The sequence below is a fragment of the Bos indicus genome, chromosome 7, assembly GCF_029378745.1.
Source record: "Bos indicus isolate NIAB-ARS_2022 breed Sahiwal x Tharparkar chromosome 7, NIAB-ARS_B.indTharparkar_mat_pri_1.0, whole genome shotgun sequence".
NCBI lineage: Eukaryota > Metazoa > Chordata > Mammalia > Artiodactyla > Bovidae > Bos > Bos indicus.
Genome location: NC_091766.1, coordinates 90,359,977 through 90,382,778, shown reverse-complemented (window position 1 = coordinate 90,382,778; position 22,802 = coordinate 90,359,977). Strand labels below are relative to the sequence as shown.

General features: G+C 40.8%; 1 protein-coding gene across 1 annotated transcript in view; it reads right to left on the bottom strand.

Annotated features, from left to right (window-relative positions):
* ADGRV1 (adhesion G protein-coupled receptor V1) overlaps positions 1-22,802 on the bottom strand; it is a 543,203-nt gene that overhangs the window by 59,542 nt on the left and 460,859 nt on the right. The window contains exon 87 of the mRNA XM_070794032.1: positions 11,943-12,064. Within this exon, the coding sequence (XP_070650133.1) occupies positions 11,943-12,064 (122 nt within the window). The remainder of the gene's footprint in view (positions 1-11,942; positions 12,065-22,802) is intronic.

The following is a 22,802-nucleotide window of genomic DNA, read 5'->3' as shown; positions in this document are numbered from 1 at the left end:
TATTCCACTTGGCTTCCAAAAGAAAAATTAAACCCTCTTTAGAGAAGGAAATTAAATTTTGTATACAGGAGTTGCACATGACTGCCACCTATGAGAGTTTACCTGCCAAAACTTTCGTTTGGCCCACGCAATATTTGCTTTTCTCATCTGCATGCTTTGGGGAGGAGGCTGTACTGTTGGATTCTTCTACAGTCCCCACCAATCCTTGGAGTCTCACAATAAACCTGTCTGCCCACATAAGTGACTTATTTGAAACCTGAGGCGTGTCCTACACATTTAAAAGCAGACGAATGATGACAACAGATCTATGTTGTAAGCCAAGCACTGTGAGTGTGATCACAAAGGACTGCAGGAGGGGAATACCTATGAGGGGATGAGACCTTTCGTGGGGTGAGCCACTGGCTGAAGAGGGGATTTAAAGACTGAGCTGTGGCAGACACAGAGAACAGGCTTGGGGGAGTGGGAGGTGAGGGAGGAATTGAGACAGAGTTGGGGATTAGCAGACCCAAACTAGCGTATATACAAAGGATAAACAACAGTCTAGCACAGAGAGCTACATTCAATATCCTGTGATAAACCACAATGGAAAAGAAGATTTAAAAAGAATACAACTGAACCCCTTTGCTGTACAGCAGAAATTAACACAACTCTGTAAATCAACTAAGCTTCAATTAACAAAAAAGACTGCGCTTACAAAACTTCCTCTCTGGCCTCTCGTTGATTTCATACAGCTTCTGAGACAAACATTTCTTTTTGTTCATTTATTCACTTGCGGGACTTTGTAAAACATCATGTAGTTTACCAATTTCACATATATATAAATTTATATAATACTTAGGACAAAACTGAGGGTGAGAATCAGCATCTCCCTTTGGAAAGTATTAGCTAACTAAAGCTCAGAGACGCCAAGTCTTTTGGCAGACACTTAATTGTATTTTCTTTCTACTATGACTTCCCTGGTGGCTCAGACGGTAAAGCGTCTGCCTACAATGAGGGAGACCCGGGTTCAACCCCTGGGTCAGGAAGATCTCCTGGAGAAGGAAATGGAAACCCACTCCAGTATTCTTGCCTGGAAAATTCCATGGACATAGAAGTCTGGTAGGCTACAGTCCATGGGGTCACAAAGAGTCGGACCCGACTGAGAGACTTCACTTTCACTTTTTTCTTTCTACTACATCTGACAGCTTAATATGAAAGAATGTTATCATAAAATATGCATGTATTTATAAAAAGATGTATTCTCCCCACCCCAATATCTGAGTAATATGTGAGATAAAAACAGAATTTTAGACCCTGGAAAAATGATAAATTAACACCAAGGCAAAGAGTCTGAATGATTGGGGAAAAATTGGCCCGAACGTTCATTGTTTGCTCCTCAAACTCTTTTAACAAGGGGTGGTATGTATCTTGCTTACTTTAATTCCTATAGGTTTGATATTTCGGAATCAGAGCATGCTAGGTCTTTTTGCAGGTAAAGTAAAGACCCACAGAGCCCAAGAAGCCACAGTTAAAACTGCAAAAAATGTGGTCATAGAGGGCACAGGAAAAACTTAGAAATGAAAAAACCACCAAGTAAAAAACTCAGATGGGACTGGGGAAGGAGAAATAGGGGTACCTGCTTTGCAAGGATGGAACCAGTTATCAAAAGGTAGTCTATTCAATCCCATCATGTCTAAACCTGTATTTGTAGAAGACATTCACTGGCAGATCAGATCCTGACACTTTTTATTTAGCGAACCCAGCACAAAAAAAGTAAAAATCCTGCAGTCTGTCTTAAGGGCCCTGCTTGGCCAATCAACAAGTTAATGAAAAGGTAATGCTGTTGTTCACTGTCAAATGGAGTAAGAAGTGTATTGCATGAAAGCCCAAGGATATTAATATTTCGCCAGCCCAGATGCTACTGAACAGAGTGGCATGACCCAGTCAGGACAATTCAAATGTATCTCCTTGTCTTAGCTTCTGTATATTTATTTGTAAAGTTATAGAAATGTTCTGGGATGTTCTGAAGAGCACACGAGGCATTCATTAGTTTCTGAATTTCACTCTCCAAAACAAGTGTAGTTAATTTTTTTCCACTGAACTTGACATGGTTCTGGGACAAATCAGTGATACAGTCCCAACCTCCCCTGGCTTCTACATGTTTATTCCAGGGCTTTCTGGGAGGACTGCTTTTCCACTCTTCATGAATAGTTCATGTGCTAGTCTCCAATGGAAACAAAGTGACATTTCTTATTACTGCTGACTGTTGGAAAGCAATCGCAAAGGGAGTGCCTTGAAACAATTAGTCCTCTGTAACTGATTATTTAACAATGTGTATTTCCCAAGAGCTGTTTATCCGCAAAAGGAAGCAGCCAAGACTAAATATGTACTGGATCTAAGCAGACACCTGCACTGAAGCTCTCTGGATGCTAAATGGGAATTGTGAGAAGAAAATTAACAGAGGATTATTAATGTTCTTTTCTATTCCATTTGCAAAGAACTCTGTACCTTTTCGTGTGAAAGGAAACATATTCCATTTCTTGTGATACCTCAAGGACTACTTTTATTGGGAAAATCTCTTCATGAAAGATGGCTTTAGTTTTAAAGCTGAACTTCAACATAAAACAACAAGCAGTAGATAGAAAGCAAGGAAGGAAGGGGCTTCCCTGGTGGCTCAGACAGTGAAGCATTTGCCTGCAATGCAGGAGACCTGGATTCAATTCCTAGGTCAGGAAGATCCCCTGGAGAAGGGAATGGCAACCCACTCCAGCATTCTTGCCTGGAGAATCCCATGGACAGAGGAGCCAGGCAGGCTGCAGTCCATGGGGTTTCAAAGAGTCAGACACAACTGAGCAACTAACACAGAGACACACAAGAAAAGAATAGAGGAAAGAAGGTAGACAGAGAGGGAAGGAATGGAGGAGGGAGGGAAAGAAAAGGGAGAAAAAGAAAAGAAACACTATTTTTCAGTAGAAGGAAAATGTTTTATGTGTTCAAGGCACTCGAGTGGCCACCAAAGAACAATTATCTTTTCTAAAATGTATGAGAAACGGTTCCCACCTCTGAGAACTAGGCACTTATTTCCCTAGCCATTTAGCTGTTTAAGATGTGGGACTAGGAATGAAAATGATTTTAACCAGCTGACCTTAAATTTGAATACAGGCTATATATTTTTAGCTACAAATTCCATGTTGTAACTGCCTTCTCTGAAATAGGGAATGACTCAAAAACTGCCAGGGAGCATCTCGAGACCAGATGCTCGCATAAACGAACAAGTTTAAGTCAGTTACAGAGAGACAGTCAAGTAAGGCTCTGAAGAATGTGGTCTTGTAACTCACATACTGAGAAGTGTCATATCCCCATGCTATGTAAAGTTCTGCTCCCTTGCCAACTTATGCATTCCAAGAAGAATGCATTTCAGCTTTTGGAAAGGTTCTTCTCCGTATATGAATCAGCTCCCAAAACTTATTTTTCACCATCTCCAAGAAGCTCATGCCTCTTTACTGCTGGCTACCCTCATTATCTTACTCAGGATTCCCTGATAAGATTATCAGTCGGTGAAATTTTGACTGTGTAAATGGGAGAGCCCTAGAGAAGCCTGGAATATACGCTGTGTTTAAGTTTGAAGCTGAGTGGTTCAGGTTAAAAATAGAAATGTATTTTAGGACACAGTTATTCTAGGTGCGATGCAAACAATGTTTAGAGTGCGGCATAGGTACCAACTCCTCAGATTGTAGGACGAGTGCTGGAGCAGTTGCTAGAGGCTCTCTGTCTAGCCAAGCATGAGCCTTTCAGCTGCCAGGTCCCCTGGAACACTTGCAGGGGGTTTAGACAGTAGCTGTTTCAACAGTATAATGATTGATAGGGTTCTACTAGTGATACAGCAGAGTATCAAACTTAGTAATTACTTCCTTTAATGGTTTACACAAATGTGATATAGCTTGGACTAAACATTTTAAGAAAGTTGTCACCTATAACTTTCAGCACAATTCTACTTAGAAATGATAAGCTCTACCAGAAAAGCTTCCCTGATAGCTCAGCTGGTTAAGAATCTGCCTACAGTGCAGGGGACCCCAGTTCAACTCCTGGGTTGGGAAGATCTGCTGGAGAAGGGAAAGGCTACCCACTCCAGTATTCTGGTCTGGAGAATTCCATGGGCTGCATAGTCCAGGGGGTCGCAAAGAGTTGGACATGACTGAGCAACTGAATGCAAATCAAAACTACAATGAATTATCACCTCACACTGGTTTGAATGGCCATCATCAAGCAATCGACAAGCAACAAGTGCTGGAGAGGGTTTGGAGAAAGGGAACCCTCTTGCACTGCTGCTGCTGCTGCGCCGCTTTAGTCGTGTCCGACTCTGTGCGACCCCATAGACGGCAGCCCACCAGGCTTCCTGTCCCTGGGATTCTCCAGGCAAGAACACTGGAATGGGCTGCCATTTCCCTCTCCAATGCATGAAAGTGAAAAGTGAAAGAGAAGTCGCTCAGTTGTGTCAGCGACCCCATGGACTGCAGCCTACCAGGCTCCTCCGTCCATGGGATTTTTTAGGCAAAAGTACTGGAGTGGGGTGCCATTGCCCTCTCCGTCTTGCATTGCTAGTGGGAACATAACTTGATACAGCCACTATGAAGACGGTATGAAGATTCCTTAAAAAACTAGGAATAAAACTACCATCAGTTCAGTTCAGTTCACTCAGTCGTGTCCGACTCTTTGTGACCCCATGAATTGCAGCACGCCAGGCCTCCCTGTCCATCACCAACTCCCAGAGTTTACCCAAACTCATGTCCATCGAGTTGGTGATGCCATCCAACCATCTCATCCTCTGTTGTCCCCTTCTCCTCCTGCCCCCAATCCCTCCCAGCATCAGGGTCTTTTCCAATGAGTCAACACTTCACATGAGGTGGCCAAAGTATTGGACTTTCAGCTTCAGCATCAGCCCTTCCAATGAACACCCAGGACTGGTCTCCTTTAGGATGGACTGGTTGGATCTCCTTGCAGTCCAAGGGACTCTCAAGAGTCTTCTCCAACATCACAGTTCAAAAGCATCAATTCTTCGGCGCTCAGCTTTCTTCACAGTCCAACTCTCCCATCCCTACACGACCACTGGAAAAACCATAGCCTTGACTAGATGGACCTTTGTTGGCAAAGTAATGTCTCTGCTTTTGAATATGCTATCTAGGTTGGTCATAACATTCCTTCTAAGGAGTAAGCATCTTTTAATTTCATGGCTGCAGTCACCATCTGCAGTGATTTTGGAGCCCCCCAAAAATAAAGTCTGACACTGTTTCCACTGTTTCCCCGTCTATTTCCCATACGATCCAGCAATACCACTTCTAGGCATATACCCCAAGGAAACCAAAACGGAAAAAGATATATGTACTCCAATGTTCATGGCATCAGTATTTACAATAGCTAGGACATGGAAGCAACCTAGATGCCCATTGACAGACGGATATATAAAGAAGCTATGGTACATATATACAACGAAATACTACTCATCCATAAAAAGGAACACATCTGAGTCGGTTCTAATGAGGTGGATGAACCTAGAGCATATTATACAGAGTGAAGTCAGTCAGAAAGAGAAAAAGAAATATCATATAGTAACGCATATATATGGAATCTAGAAAGATGGTGCTGATGAACCTATTGCAGGGCAGCAGTGGAGATGTAGATGTAGAGAACAGACTGATGGACAAGGGCTGGGGAGAGGAAGGAGAGGGTGAGATATATGGAGAGAGCGGCACGGGAGCATACACACTAACATATGTAAAACAGCCCATGGGAATTTGCTGTACGACTCAGGGAACTCAAACGGGGCTTCTGTAACAACCTAGAGGTGTGGGGGAGGGTGGGAGGTGGGAGGGAGGTTCAAGAGGCTGGGGACATATGTCTACCTATGGCTAATTCAAGTTGATGTATGACAGAAAGCATACCAATATTGTAAAGCAATCACCAATCAACTAAACATAAATATAATTATATAAAAAGAAATCATAAGCTCCATTTTTAGCTTTTAAAAATATAAATTACCAAATTAATGGATAAGAGAACCAAGAAAAACATTAAATACAGTCCTTTATAACTTTCTGTGGACAATGGAGACACACTTGGTTTACAATGGATCCTAAGGATATTCGTAATATACCAGTGTCACGCTGACTACGTTTTCTAATAGTCTGACAGCAGCTGTACTTGGCCTTGTCTGAACTTACATCACTGAACAAGAAAATATAGAAATAGGCTTAGTGGACAGGTGTTACTTTGGTCTCCTAGCCCTGTTACCATTCTATTGGTAAGAGACTCTTTTCTTCTGGTGGGAATTCCATTGCATGTGGTTTTCGTGAGAGCAACACATCTTTCCACCGTTAGCATCTGCTCATGACTCAGGCATGGCCAGAGGACCTGTCACCCTATGATTGATTTTCAGATAATCAGTGACCTAGGGTGAGGGTAATTTAAGTCTTTCGTAGTGTATTCCCTGCTTTATTCCCTGAAAATCAGGATGTGTTCACCTTACATTCACACATCAAGCACATCATAGGGAAGTGGAAAAAAAAAAACCAGATACCATAAACATTCTGACATGCTAACAAGAAACCCCTAGAATTACAAAAAAAATCCTAGGGAATAAACTTAGAGGACATTTCCCCCTTCATTTTCTATGCTCTGCTCACTCTTGATACTCAACAGTTTAATTTTTTTTTTATCAAGAAGATGTAAATAACACACACATATAAAATTTAAAAATGAATTAAAGTTAAGCTCTTGGGGAAAAAAATGTCTTAGAGTTTAAGGAAAAACAATAAAAATAACAGTTGACATATTTAGAATAACTTTTTTAATATCATTTTTGCATTGACATCTATCACTCTTTAGAAAGTATTTCATATACATTTTCTTAAAATGCTCAAACAGAAGTTTGGAAGTTCAACCCTGAATCTTGAGAAAGTGATCGAGAAATTTCTGATAATATTTCAAGTAATCAGGTTTTCTTTTTAAAATTGTATCCAATAATATACATCAAAAATCAGAATATTATAGAAATATACCTCCATCCGTCAGTTTCAGAGCACCTGAATATAATAAACCGGATAAGCTGACATAATAAACTGGATTAAGCTGACATAATACACTGGATTAAAAAGTGAGGCAGTAATAACCTCTGAGCAAAATATAAAAGCCAAGTGTAAGATACATAATATACTTCTGTGGTCACAGGTGTTGACAAAAGCCAATAAGAAAATACGAAGTTCAGTAAAAAAAAAAAAAAAATGTTAAGTTTTCATGGAATACATTTACTACTATATAGCCATATACCATGCAAATGCCCAAGGTGAAGACATGAGATAGTTAATACATTAAATGAACCTTAATAAACCCTAGAGAAACCATGTTTTCCAGGTGTTTCTTCACAGGTGCTCATTTTAGCTCTGACTCAGCACTGGTACTAAGAATGTGCCAAAGCTCCAGATACCCAGCATCAGTGATACAAAGTCATAGCTTCAGTGGTGCCACAGAGATGGAAGGAAGCTCATTAAACAGGCGTTTGAAATATTTTTAGTTATTGCTTATACTTAGCTTGTTTTCAGTTCCTCAAAGAAAGAAACCATAACAATTCCTTTTATATCTTCTCATGAAATACAGTTCAATGCTCAACCATCCTCCTTTACTACCAAACCTCCACCCTCCATAACAGCTTAATAAACCTTTTCCTTGTGTGTGTTGCCGGAGAGGTTACAATGGCTACCATTTTCATCTCAGGGCATAATTTATGTAATTAACTGCTGAATTACAATCAGGTGTCCAACCTGAATCCCACCAAGTTCTAGACAGTCATGCCTTGACCATCTTCCAACTCACCATAGTTTGCTATTTACATCCTGCCTAGAACCTGCTCCTTACCTTTTACTATTTTTACCTCAAGCTTTTAAGCCAACAAACGTCCTCTCAACAAACGTCCTTGCTGTTTGCCTTTCACAGATAAGAGGGAGCACTGGATACAAACTCCAGCTTTTCACAATTTCAGCTCCATAATAGTTTCTCGGGTACTCCTGTCCTTCCTTCTTTCCTGAGCCTCGGAGAAAGAAACCCGTCTGGGCCTCCCTCGGACAGACCGTGTATCTCTTCTGTTCTCCCTGCCCTGTCCGTGATCTTGCCAAGGCAATGAGTCTTTCCTCTGGTTTTCAGTAGTTCTTTTCACAAGAAAACCAAACTCCCAAATGTCCTTTGCACCAGCCAACCTTCCTTCCTAAGCTATTGCTTTCTCCATTAAACGTCTTGAATAACACAAACAAACAAAAAAACCCTGCTGCTACTGCTGCTGCTGCTAAGTTGCTTCAGTCGTGTCCGACTCTGTGGGACCCCATAGACAGCAGCCCACCAGGCTCCCCCGTCCCTGGGATTCTCCAGGCAAGGACACTGGAGTGGGTTGCCATTTCCTTCTCCAATGCATGAAAGTGAAAAGTGAAAGTGAAGTCGCTCAGTCATGTCCGACTCTTCACAACCCCATGGACTTCAGCCCACCAGGCTCCTCCGTCCATGGGATTTTCCAGGCAAGAGTACTGGAGTGGGGTGCCATTGCCTTCTCCGGGAGAACTAGCTAGTTTCTGCTATTTCTCCAAAGATACCTGATGACTGCCCTTTATACTGAAATTTGGTTGAGGAGGCACTTAGAGGACAGAAGGGAGCCACAACTAAAACCCTGTTCTTTATGTATGAGGTACTGTGTGCTTTACACACATTATGCTATTTAATTCAATCACACTGTAATCTTGAATGTTCTTTATTCTCTTTTCATAGATGAAGAAAGTAGAACTGGGTAAATACCTGTGACTCAGCTGAAGTCAACCAGATAGCAGGCTGTGGAGTTGCAGTCACACTTACTTGAACCAGTGGTTCTCAAACTGCTTTCCAGAGTAGCTGCGTCCGCATTACCCAGAACTTTCAGAAATGCAGATTCTCAGGCCTCACCCTGACCTATGGTATCAGAAATGCTGGGTGTGGGGCCTACCATCTGTGTCTTAATAAGTCCTTTGTTTGCCTCTGCTGACATTCCAGTTCAGGGACCAGGGCACTGGACCACACTGCCCTCTTCTTATCCTATTTCACTTCTCTGCTAACTGGACAGAGTTAGGGGTCTTCTTTTGAAGCTTTCTTTTCTTCCAAAAGTTCCAAACCACTGTATCTTGATTCCCTTTCATTAGCCTGCTTACTAAAACATTGGTTAGTTTTACCAAAGTCTCCCAAATCTCACCAACTCCACTGCATATTCCCCAGGACTTTCTCCTGATGTAATTTCCATGTTGACCAAAGGAGTCAGTGCCCAGCCATGTACCTGAGTGAAGATCTCTAGGAGACGTGGCTCTCTAACACCTGGTGCATGCTAAGTCACTTCAGTCGTGTCTGACTCTGTGTGACCCTATGGACTGCAGCCCGCCAGGCTCCTCTGTCCATGGGATTCTCCAGGCAAGAATACTGGAGTGGGTTGCCATGCCCTCCTCCAGAGAATCTCCCCGATCCAAGGATCGAACTTGGGTCTCTTACGTCTCCTCTGTTGGCAGGTGGGTTCTTTATCATTGGCACCACCTGGGGAGCCCCCAACTCCTACATTTAAGTGTCGAAACCAAATTGCATCAATGTTTATCTCTATAATGTTCTCAAAGCTGTCTGTCGCCTATCTCTATTCTCAGGCTCACTCCCGAACAGTATAGGCTGGAATATGACAACAGCTTTCCTGCCTGGAGCGCTCTGCTTTTCAACACCCTCCTAAACATTTCCAGCTATCCTTCTAAAGAGTAGGTATGAGCATGTCATTCCTATCCCAAATTTTTAAAAATGCCCCAAATTTAAAAAACAAAAAACTCAACTTTGACAGTTTCCCTTTACCTAAAGGCTGAAGTTTATCATCCCATTCTGAGCATGGAAACATGGCAATTAAGACAACCCAGCCTTCTGTCTCCTCTCCCACCACAACTTTTCTAGCTGCATAAACTTTCTTCCTTCCCTACATGTAGGCAAGACTAACCACGTTTCCATTCTGCAGCCTAGTCTAATACTGTACTCTCTGCCTGAAATACCCAACTATGTCTCCTTGTCACTTATGGGACTTCCCTATAGCTCAGATGGTAAAGAATCCGCCTGCAATGCAGAAGACCCAGGTTCAATCCCTGGGTTGGGAACATCCCCTGGAGAAGAAATGGCAACCCACTCCAGTATTCTTGCCTGGAGAATCCCATGGACAGAGGGGCCTCACGGGCTACAGTCCAAGGGGTTGCATAGAGTCGGACATGATTAAGCGCCTTACACACAAAGGTGACACTAACTAGAGTGGGTAAAATGAATGAGATATCTCGAGTATAACATCCAAAGAGGGCAACGTCTACTCAGGACTTGAAAATTGCTGCCATACAAAGACTGCCATTAAAGAAAAGCCAGACATTCAGGTTTTGATGTGAAATTTTAAAATTGAGAAAACATTAAAAAAAATTTTTTTTAAACCCTGTCCTGTGTACCATTGTGTGTTCACCAAACAAAACACATCTGTAGGCTGTCAGTGTAGACTTTGGTATTAGTTCTGTTAGGCCCAGGGATTCAAAGGTGACCAAGACAGGGCCTCTGACCTGAGTGGCTAATCTCTGGGGCTCAGCTCAAACACTAGCCCGGGCAGGAGCAAACAAGTCCTCCACTCTGCTCTCATAACACTGTGTTTACATGGCACCTGCCACAGTATACCCTTACAGCTGATTGTTTGCTTACTCCCTGAATCATCAGACCCTAGAGGAGCAGGGCTGTCATCTTCGTCCTCGTAATGGCAGCACTGGCATCACTGTGCCAGTACTGGGTACTCGATTATAACTCTATTGAGAGATGTCTGTATGTCAACTTGTATCAACCTGATTCCAAATGTTTAAGCTACTTTGTATTTTTCCCCTCCCTAAATTGATATTCTGATCTGATTAGGCACCGCCTTGTTAAATATGATCTCATTAATGAACCTGTCTCAGAAAAAGCAAACTTAAATATGGTTTGAGTCATACTTCAGTTGTGTGTTATAATCCTAATATTTTCTCTACAGAGGTTTTTTTATAAGATGGTGATCCAAACAAGGGCTGTTTAGAGAAATCCTTGATAAATTCAAGAGACTGCTTGAGTCTACAAGCAAATCTTTTTACTTTGGAAAATAAGAAAAAAAAATGAGTTCATTTGTTCCATTTGCTAATTTCAGGGTGCAACTTTTTTTCCATTTAACAAAAGCACAAAAAAGTCAGTTTTAATTTTTGTTAGTTATATAATTCCTAGTTATGCTATCCAAACATGTTCACAAAGCTAACTTAAGCTAGGCATTGCCAGACTTGGAGGATGTCAATCATTTTCAGTGAACCAAAACACCAAGTATCAGACTTAATAGGGAACTGCTTGACCATCATTGTTATTTCACTCTCAGCTGATCTAATTTTTAGACACAAACCCAGTCCAAATATATGCATGTGCCCTAGATAGCTGCCATCTGTAAAGTTTATAAACATCAATCCCGCTGAAAAAGAAACATGTTTTTGTAGTTACTTAGGTGTTGTCAAAATGAAGGAGGGTAAAAAGATTTTATGTCTTTCTATTTGTATAACCAGCAAGTTAGACGGAGAAGGCAATGGCAACCCACTCCAGTGTTCTTTCCTGGAGAATCCCAGGGACGGGGGAGCCTGGTGGGCTGCTGTCTATGGGGTCGCACAGAGTCAGATACAACTGAAGCGACTTAGCAGCAGCAGCCAGTTAGAAGCCCGGCCATATTTAAGGTGTTAAAAAAGTTTAACACAATCTTTACCACTTTGATCTAACACTCTGCATGATGTTTTGTGCATATGAATTCACCTCTGTGTGGATGCTTGATTCCTGGATGTTGAAACTCCACGCCTTGTGTTCACTAGGACACGTGTGTGCTGTAACCCAACCGTGAGGCTTACCTGCAGGCTGTTGAAAATGACGAACAGAACCAACATCCAGAAGAGTCTGTAAGCCATGTGCAGGCCTCCCCAAAGCCATGTCATCGAAATCAGGGCAAAGAGATACAAAACCAGTGGAATTTCTAGACACCATAAAAGAAAAAGAATTTTTGAACTTGAGAATACTCCATAATCATACATATACACAAAATTATTTTTAGCTCCTTCTTGGAGATACCCCCTGTGCCCAAGTACCTGTTTTGCAAGAACAACCTTGGAAATCCCATTCTTAGGGATTCCAGAGAAGAGGAGGGAACATTGCTGAGTCTACATTCCTTCTGCTCTCTCTCTGCCCTCCAAGGCTGGAGAAGGATGAGACCTGTTCCTCTCCTAGACTACCACCTGCTGGCCTGTTCAGGAAGCGCCGGAGACGCACTCACATTTCGATCCCAGGAAAGGCCCGGTATATAAACCTGCTCACAAGCGCTCTCCGTCAGAAAATGGCAGGCAGCAGCGTGCTTCCAAAATTACAGCAGCCTACCTAGTCTAACGTTTTGAAACATTAATGAACTTGTTTGTATGTAATGGAAACATATGTATTCATCTCTTTTTTTCTGACTGAGTGGACACCAAGCTTTATAGCTGTGGTTCAGAGCAAAGATGAAGTGACTGATTCACTACTGTCAAGAGTAAGTTTATTCTACCATTATTTTATCATGAAATTTGTTTTGACAGTTCCCCGAACAGATTTCTTACGAGCCAAAGGACTTCATTACCCTTTCTACTTTATCTCTGATATTTGGGATTTAGAATAATAATCTTAAAAGGGGAGATAATAATATGTAAATGGCAAGCCATATAAGATATGGAAAGTGAATCAGATCTTCTTCTTCTTTAGTCATTAAGTCACGTCCAACTGCTCTGTGACCCCATGGACTACAGCCCACCAGGCTCCTCTGTCCATGGGATTTTCTAGGCAAGAATGCTGGAGTGGGTTGCTACTTCCTTCTCCAGGGGATCTTCCCGACCCAGGAATCGAAACTACACCTCCTGCTTGGCAGGCAGATTCTTTACCACTGATCTTACCTGGGAAGTCTGTCTTGTAGAGCATCCTTAAATTTGAATTTGATATTTTCTCATGATTTAGATTATAAACTTAGCCAGAAATCACAGAAGTGATGCTGGGTTCTTTTTACAGCATTCCATTGGTTTCCACAATAATTCAATTTGTCCCGTTATTTAGGCTGTTCGTTTTGGCCACTTGATTAAGGTAGTGCCAGCACGAGTCCTCCACTATAGAGTTAGTCCTTTTTCCTTTGTAATTAGTACGTATCTTGTATGGCATCACTTAGGAACTAGGTACATATTCTTTCACTTATCAAACATTTGATTTATTCATTTATTTTTATCATATAGATTCATAGATTCTCAATGTAATGGGTTATGGTATACTTTGTTGCTTAATTGCTAAGTCATGTCCGACTTTTGAGACTCCTTGGATTGTAGCCCTTATACTACTACCTGTTTATTTTGATGTTCAAATTGTCCTAAGTCTGATTCATGGGAGCCCCTTCAAGATGGTTTCTGTGACTTCTGTCAGGTCATCGTTCTGGGAGCATTTCCTTGCTTCTGACCCAACAAGGCATTTCAAGTTCATCTCATACTTCCCCTGCCACAGTCCTGGTTCCTTTTAGTAGAAGGGTGTTTAGAAACCAAGGTCCGGGGCTGCATATAGTCTTTGGTGTTGGATTGCTGCTGTTCCTAAGTCCTCTCAGAGCTAGAGCATACATGTCTGTGCGTGTGCATGCACGCGCGTGTACACACACACACATCCCTATATCTATATCTATCTCTGTATAATGAAAAACATCCTTTTATACCAATACTTTCAATTCCAATCCAGTGCCACAAGGTTAACTGTAATTTTCTCTTTCTCTGTATTTTAATTTCCTTCTCTGTTGGTAAGCAATGTACTTCTCTTTATTCCTAAAATATTTACCTATTTGATCAGCTCGAGTTGATTGCAACCAATCTCCCACTGCTGTCATCCGTCCCTGGCACAGATGGCCCCCCCAAACCCACTCAGGGTCTCATGAGCCTTGTGAGTACACCCCACTGTTCACATGGATGCCCCCTCACGATGATGGGGCTGGGACCCTCCACCCTGGGCACCTTCCAGTGGGTGCATACCTTGCTCTGTACAGACTAATGGCATTAGGACAGAATAGTTCCAGAAGAGAGAAGAAAAAGCAGGGAAGAAGGAACATGAGCATTTCTTTTTTTTTTTTTTTTTTTGAGGAGACCATGATGACATCTTGTGAGATATTCTTTTCACGGAAAAAATGTCAATTGTCTATTACCACTACACAGAGCAAATAATAATATAATGCAACATAATTTACAGATGAATAGTCCTTTTGTCATTAATGCCTTACCATAGGACAGGAGTGAATATATTAAGGTTTATTTAGCCTTTTTTTAAAAAAATTTATTTTTGCTTAATGAAGTCATACAATTTGATAAAGCCCAGAAGACTCATTTGTGCTTCTGACAAGATACCCTAATATTTAGGAAACTGCCTAAGCTGTCCTTATTAAAGTTTTCAAAGGTTAGGTATTAGTCTGGCAATTGCCTGCTTTGCTCTCACTGTGCAACTACAAGATTCTATTTCTGGCTCGGTGCGCAGTACAAAAGGACGTGCATATTTTGCATGAACAGCGACAAACCAAATTGTCAAAATCTGGCCTGCATGTTTGTGTGAGCGCCGAGAGCCAGACGAGCGCTGTGTGCTGATAAAGCTCATTGCACAAGCCAAAAGAGCATACCAGGGCTGGCGAGAAACACCCAGAGCTCATGTTTTTCTGGAACTCTGCAGAAAAGTGTGGTAGCTTGGCACTCCAGATCAGAAACCGCACGGAAAGAAAGCCAGTCGTAAATAACTCAGCATACTGAACAGAAGACCCTTGCCTGCTTTTCTGGCAGTGCAACAATGACTCAGACCTGATTTCAGATGGAAGAAACATATCCAGAGGGAAATCTGGATTCTGTGGGCCTGAAGGTTATAAAACTCTGAAAAGTTTCTTTAAGAAATAAAAATTTCCAAAGCATAGTTAGATAGAAGATCTTGGAAGGGGCCAATGAAAGTTGAGGCCCTAAAATGTATGCTTCATCGGCTTTATGGTTAACCTAAAGGAGGTACCTTTCACCTTTCTGGGGTCAAGAGGAGTGTGTTGTGTTAGTTGCTCAGCTGTGTCTGACTCTTTGTGATCCCATGGACCACAGCCCACCAGGCTCCTCTGTCCATGGGATTCTCCACGCAAGAATACTGGAGTGGATTGCCATTTCCTTCTCCAGGGGTCTTCCTGACCCGGGAATTGAACCTGTGTCTCCTGCATTAGTAAGAGGGTTCTTTACCACACGCGCCACCTGGGAAGCCCATGGGGTCAGGAGTAACAGTGATCAAAAGAAGGGGTGTGAGAGTGGGAGACGGTAATGAAAGTGGGGGGACACGCTTCTTTCTGTTCAAAAGCTCCTATGAAATCCACTGGGCAAACTGAAAATGAATGCTCTTTTAATGAACAGCGTTTAGTTACATATTTCCTAAGCTGATACTTCACATTTGGTGAAAGGCTAGTAACTTTTCTGTTGGCTGTGTAAGCCGTGCTTACTGATGTAGCCATTTATAAGAGGCAATGTTAACAAGTTACATTTAGGAGTGAATTCCTTAACAGAAAACAGAATCATTCCAATGTTCTCAATAAAAGGAAACCCTTAAAACACAGTTCGGGGCCCATGGAATAATGGTATCTGGATTAAGACTGTTTAGACTCCCCTGGTGATCCAGAGGCTAAGACTCCACGCTTCCAATGCAGGGGGCGAGGTTCGATCCCTGGTCAGGGATCTAGCTTCCATATGCTGCAACTAAGAGATCATGCCACAACTGAAGATCCTGCGTGCTGCAATTAAAGATCCTACAAGCTGCAGCGAAGACAGAAGATCCCCCATGGCACAACCGAGACCTGGCACAGCCAATAATAAACAAAGAAACAAACGTTTTTCTGTAAAAAGACAGTGCTACCCAGAATATATAAACACCCTTACAACTCAACAGAAACCAAAAAACCCAATTCCAAAATGGGCAATGGATTTAAAGAGATGTTTCTCCCGAAAGATAAACAAATGGCCACTGAGCACAGGCAAAGATGATCAACATCACTAGTCACTAAGGAAAAGCAAATTAAACCCACAATAAGGTACGATGAATACCCACCAAGATGGCTCTTGTCGATATTATGAACACTACAAGTGTTGGCAAGGATGTGGAGCCATTAGAACCCTGGTGCCTTGGTGGTAAGACTGAAATATGGTGCAGCTGCTGTGGAAAATGGTTTGGTGGTACTTCAAAATGTTAAAAATACAATTACTATATAGTCTAGAAATTTCACTCCGAGGTATATGCTCAAAATAACTGAAAACAAGGACTCAGAGATTTGTACATCAGTATTCATGGCAGCACCATTCATACTATCCTAAAGGTGGAGACAACCCAAAAGTCCCTCAACAGGTGAACAGAAAAACAAAACGTGATATGTACATGCAATGAAATATTGCTCAGCCTTAAAAAGGGGTGAAATTCTGACGTATGCTACAACGTGAATGAGCCATGAAAACATGTTAAGTAAAATGAGTCAGACACAAAAGTACAAATACTGTAAGATTCCACGTACACGAAGCGCCTAGAACAGGCAAATTCAGAGACAAAGCATAGAATAGAGGTTACCGGGAGCTGGGGTGGGGTGGGGGTGAGGGGATGAGGGTGTTATTGCTTAATGGGTACAGAGTTTATGTTTGGGATGATGAAAAGTTCTGAAAATAGACGGTGGTAATGGTTGCACAGCACTGTGAATGCACTTATTGCTGCTGAACTGTACACTTAGAATGGTGAATTTTAAGTTATGCATATTTTACTACTATTTTTTTAAAGCTATACTATTAATAAAAAAAGACAAGCTTGTGTCAAGATAAAGTTCCACAATGAGGGAGAAAAAAAACAAATCCTTGAAATACTTACATTAGCAAGAATCACTAATGTGAAAAACAAAGCCATCTGAAAAGATTTTAGTGAAAGAAGTTACTGGTGGAAAGTAAAAAAACAAACAGAAAAATTCAGCCAGTGCATTTGTCATTTAGTATTACTATCATTAGAAAAGTCTACTTATGGGAGTTAGTAGCTTCCACTGAGAATACACAAAATCTCTTTATTTTTTAGTGTAAAATATGACTTCAATGAATTTCATTGCCATTTTTAAAGAAAGTATGGTGCTGAATTATCTCTTTTCTCTGTAATTGCAGCCTTGGCTTTATTGCTATGCACCAGTGGCCATTATGGCTTTATTATGGAAATCACACCTCATTTACATGAAGCTGAAAATTTATTCTGTGTTTACAATCTTCTAAAGTACTTGCTTTAATTTTACCTCACTGACCTTCTGAGTCTAACAATTTGGATGTGCTACTAAAACAAACTCATCAATGTAAAACAAGTAAGACAACTGTGAAATAATGTGGATTTAAGATATTTATGGGTCTATTTCTAACAATAAGCACGCATCATTTTTAAATTAGAAAAAGAGGTAATTGAAAAGAAGGCATCAAAAGGTCTTATTTCTAAAATACGGGCCTTTATTCTGAAATGAACAGATACTTGAAGGCCAAGACATTTCATTGATCTGATCCATTCCCTGGTGAGAAAATATTAAATGTGCTCTTGAGTTTTCTTAACAAGGGTTAAGACACAATGTACTGTCACCCACCAGTGTTTTTAGCAAATAAACCTAATGTCATAGAAGATAACAGGGCACATTCTTCACAAAGCTGGCAAGTCAGCATTAGGATACTGTGGGTGGAACAGACAACAACAGACTTACAGATCGGATTTGTAAACTGTTCAAAGAAACGTTCCCTACTTCATTTGGGTAGTTTGTATTCCTAATCTTTGGTCACTTAGTCCTATACTTGGTTCTATTTTAGAATTTCCTTCGTACTTCAACACATTCCCAGAAGAGCTCTTGAGAACCCACCTGGACAACAGGGAATCTACTCTAAGCCCCCTGGCCATAGTCCCCAGACACAGCGGCACAGGTTTGTTGCAGCAGGCTAGACTCTGTGTATGTCAACTCAGTGACGTGCCCGGTTCTTCACTTTAGCCATCCTGACCAAATTCATCATCTCCAGTGAAATATGAAGATCACACAGATTGGAGGGCTGCTTTTACTGTGCACACTCACATGCAAACTATCACTCAAAAGCTCCTGATGAACCTTTATTGAAAATGAACCTCTCCATGTCTTCTATTCCCCTGTCCCCTTTGATATTTCCTAGTCTCTCCTACCCTATTCTAGTCCATTCCAATCCATCCCATCCCATCCCATCCCACTTCACTCTAAAATACTGCAAGGAGACTCACCAGTGTATTGTGACCCACAACGTGTAAATCTTTGCTCTAAAAGATAGTTCAAGAAGCCAGTAGGCTATCTTAGACATCAAGCAGGCACAGTAGACATAATTATCATGGGACGCCTACTGCTATCATGTTCTGATATGCATTTACCCTGACCTTTTCTGGGATGTGAAGGAGGCAAGCCTAATTTGGAGGGACCTGCACAGGTAATATATTGACTCTGCAGGCAGAAAGTCAATACTGGCCTATAGCATATTTCCCAGGTATAAGAGAAATGTGAGAAAATTCTCAAAGGAGTCTCAAGTTTGCTGGGAACCTAAACAGCGGTACTTTGTCAAATGGGTGACTTTGGGCTCTCCTGGACGTTAGAAGACAGTTGACTGTCAGGCCTACTTTGAAGGTGATTTATTGGGATTGAAAAAAAATGGTACAAGCCTAGAATTATGGTCTCGCCTTGCAAAAGCTATATATAATTTTCAATTTGCAGGCTATAATTTTGAATCTAAGGAGAATAATCAAGTTAGATGAGACATACCCACATGGACCTTGCATGCACTGTTATTAGAGTAATTCCATTTGAACCATGTACTTCAAAGTTGCCAGATAATATTCTACTCGGGGGGTGGGGGGCAGTTGTCAAATAGGTCTGTGATTCTTAAGGAAAAGGTGAAATGAACTGTTTTTTTTCCTTGTGAGAAAAATGTCTTGCAACTATGGGAAGGAGAAATATCATTTGGTTTCACAGTCAACATAGCAACATTCTACACACTTCATAAATGTTTCATAAAATGACATTATGACCAACGTTTTTAGAAGATCAGAGTTCTAAAACAAACATGATGTCAGCCAACCAACAATCGAAGACTGGCTTAACCTACTTTTCTAACTACATTACCAGTTACTTAGCCGTGAAGGAGTTCAAAACAGTCATCTCCAGGCATGCTCAGGCACCTAAGAGCAATTTCCAACACACTTGGCTTTCATAATACAATGAAAATGTACAATGCATCTTTCAACCTCTACATTTATATTTTAAATCTTACTAGATGGTCTCATAATTTGAGGAATTAGGTTACTGTGTATTTGGCCATGACTAGTGAAAAAGTTGGCTTAAAGCTCAACATTCAGAAAACTAAGATCATGGCATCTGGTCCCATCACTTCATGGGAAATAGATGGGTAAACAGTGGACACAGTGTCAGATTGTATTTTGGGGGGCTCCAAAATCACTGTACATGGTGATTGCAGCCATGAAATTAAAAGACGCTTACTCCCTGGAAGGAAAGTTATGACCAACCTAGATAGCATATTCAAAAGCAGAGACATTACTTTGTCAACAAAGGTCTGTCTAGTCAAGGCTATGGTTTTTCCAGTGGTTACGTATGGATGTGAGAGTTGGACTGTAAAGAAAGCTGAGAACCGAAGAATTGATGCTTTTGAGTTGCGGTGTTGGAGAAGACTCTTGAGAGTCCCTTGGACTGCAAGGAGATCCAACCAGTCCATTCTAAAGGAGATCAGTCCTAAGTGTTCATTGGAAGGACTGATGCTAAAGCTGAAACTCCAATACTTTGGCCACCTCATGTGAAGAGTTGACTCATTGGAAAAGACTCTGACGCTGGGAGGGATTGGGGGCAGGAGGAGAAGGGGACGACAGAGGATGAGATGGTTGGATGGCATCACCGACTTGATGGACATGAGTTTGAGTGAACTCTGGGAGTTGGTGACGGACAGGGAGGCCTAGGTGCTGCGATTTATGGGGTCGCAGAGAGTCGGACACGACTGAGCGACTGATCTGAACTGAGGCAGTTATGTTTAAAGATAATTTGATAGTACATCACAGGGCCATCATTACAATTTAATAGGCTCTAATTCAACACTGAAGTCTTGAGTCAATTCTGACACAATGTCTCAGAAAAATTAACACTAAAAATCAGTCTATGTGTTCAAGAAAATATTTTTACAGTGTGTTAAATATGTCAGTTCCCAGAACTGTTTCCTAGTAGAGACCCTTGATCTGAATAAATGCCAGCTGATCTCAATGCTTATATTTCCTTTCTTTAATTTGGGTCTCTAGCCCTCACACTACAAAACTGTAACATTGAGTAAAATGTTTATTCTATTTCCTTTGCCACGTCACTATTCTAAAAAGTCCACTTGAATGAAATCTTTTGGTTCCTGTCAGTGTGATTCACAGCATCTCTTCTTCCAAAAGATATTCTGGTATCAGATTATCAGGGCATAGTCTGATCTTAAAAATATAGCTATGTATTTCTCAAAAGCTTTGGGGATATTATTTACTGTCTGTTGTTAAATAACTATACCTGTAAATATAGAAAACTAATACCAAACCCACAAAGAGAGCTGTTTTCAAGAATATATGATAACAGCCCATAAAGTGGTGTAATACCTGTGTTATATAAAGGCTTATCATTGTCTATTTAAACAATGGCACAGTACCCACAGGTGTGCCAGGAATGTCTATGCAGATGAAAATGAACTAATATTGTATTGCTCATTCATACTAACAACCTTGGATCAAGCCCTTACAGGAAAAAGAAAGAGAAACCATTGTGCTTAGAAAGAAAGGCAATCTGCTGGGTGAATGGCCATGTGTATGATCTAGAGAGAAGGAGGCTGCCCCCCCAAAACCATCTACATTGACAGTATTTATATGTTGGTGGCCAAAGTAATCTTACCAATGTGACTTGGATCTAATGACAAACTTTAAAATTTTTTTTCTGTATTTGTCAATGTTATGCTGCTACTGCTGCTAAGTTGCTTCTGTCGTGTCCGACTCTGTGCGACCCCATAGACGGCAGCCCACCATGCTCCCCCATCCTTGGGATTTTCCAGGCAAGAATACTGGAGTGGGGTGCCATTGTAGATCTAAAAATGTGTAAGATTTTAATTTTAACTCTTTCTCCTCTTTCACGTGGAAATTAACATTGTTAATGGTTAGACGGTTTCAGCTATTACTATTTCAGGTGTCAGCTATTAGTAGTAAATAGAAGGTAGATATTAGAGCTTATTTTCATCTCAGGCTAACAACTATGTTTCCACTTTTTTCTTCCCTTTTTCTTTCCTTCTTTCCTCCCTCTCTCCTTCCCTTCCTTCCTTTCCAAGCCTCCGACATGGAGCTACTCACTTATTATTATTCATAGTAGTAGTATTACTGTTACTATTCAATTCCATCTTTAATAGGTTAGACAGATCCTTCTACATTTTTCATTTGTTTCTCTCTTTTTTTTTCAAATCAAGTGAAGTTTATTGTGTTACAAAGTCTGTGAGCCACATTTGAAAAAAAAAACTTTTTCATGGTAGCATATAACCATAGATTGTGTTTACTTGCAAAGACTCTGGCATTAGCGGGGAGAATGCTGGAGAAAGGAAAATCACCCTACTTCTTCGAAATCATCTAATTAAATGTGTAAGTATCAACAATTGCTCATTTCAGTTACTTGTTGATTTACAACCACATCGATTTACACTGTCTTATGAAACTGTACAATAGAGCTTCAAATTGTTCAACATTTTTAGTGTTTCCTATGACCCAATTTCTACTTCTTTCTTGAAGCTGATGCATTCTAATTATAAATCATATCATTTTGCTTTCCTGAAGGTAATTTATACTAAATTTTATAATTTCCTTCTGTCAAATTCAATTAAAAGAAAAGATATGTTTTGAACAAGGGCCCTGAGCCAAATAAAATTTTTTTAAAAAGCATGTACTGAAGTTGACTGAATGGGATTTATTCTAAAAGAGGCAGAATAGTAGAGAGGTTATGAGCATGGACTCTGGGGCCAGATTACTTGAGGTCCATTTACTAGCTGTGTGACCTTGGTGAGTTACTTGACTGCTCTGATGCACAATTTCCTCATCTGTACAAGAAAGATAACATCAGTACCTCCTAAATATGCTTTATTAAATCCAGCGAGGATTTAATGATTGAAATGCAAAATACTTAGAACAGTTTTATATAAACTTTGGCGATTGCTTATTATTCAAAAAATATAGATATAAATATACATATATATTTAAGATTCAAAAGTGTATTAGATAAAATGTGACAGGTAAAAGGATGAATTACATATGGATCTTCTTTCAAATGTGTGTGTGTGTGTGTATATATATATATATATATATATATATATATATAGGCTTCCCTGGTGGCTCAGATGGTAAGGAATCCACCTGCAATGCAGGAGACCTGGGTTCAACCCCTGGGTTGGGAAGATATATTGGAGAAGCAAATAGCTACCCACTCCAGTATTCTTGTCTGGAGAACTCCATGGTTGGGGGGAATACACACACACACACACACACACACACACACACACACACACACACTATAATAAAAGGTAGAAGATAAATATTAGAAGAAAGGGATCAAGTTACATAAAAATTCAGGGAAAGCAGCAGTT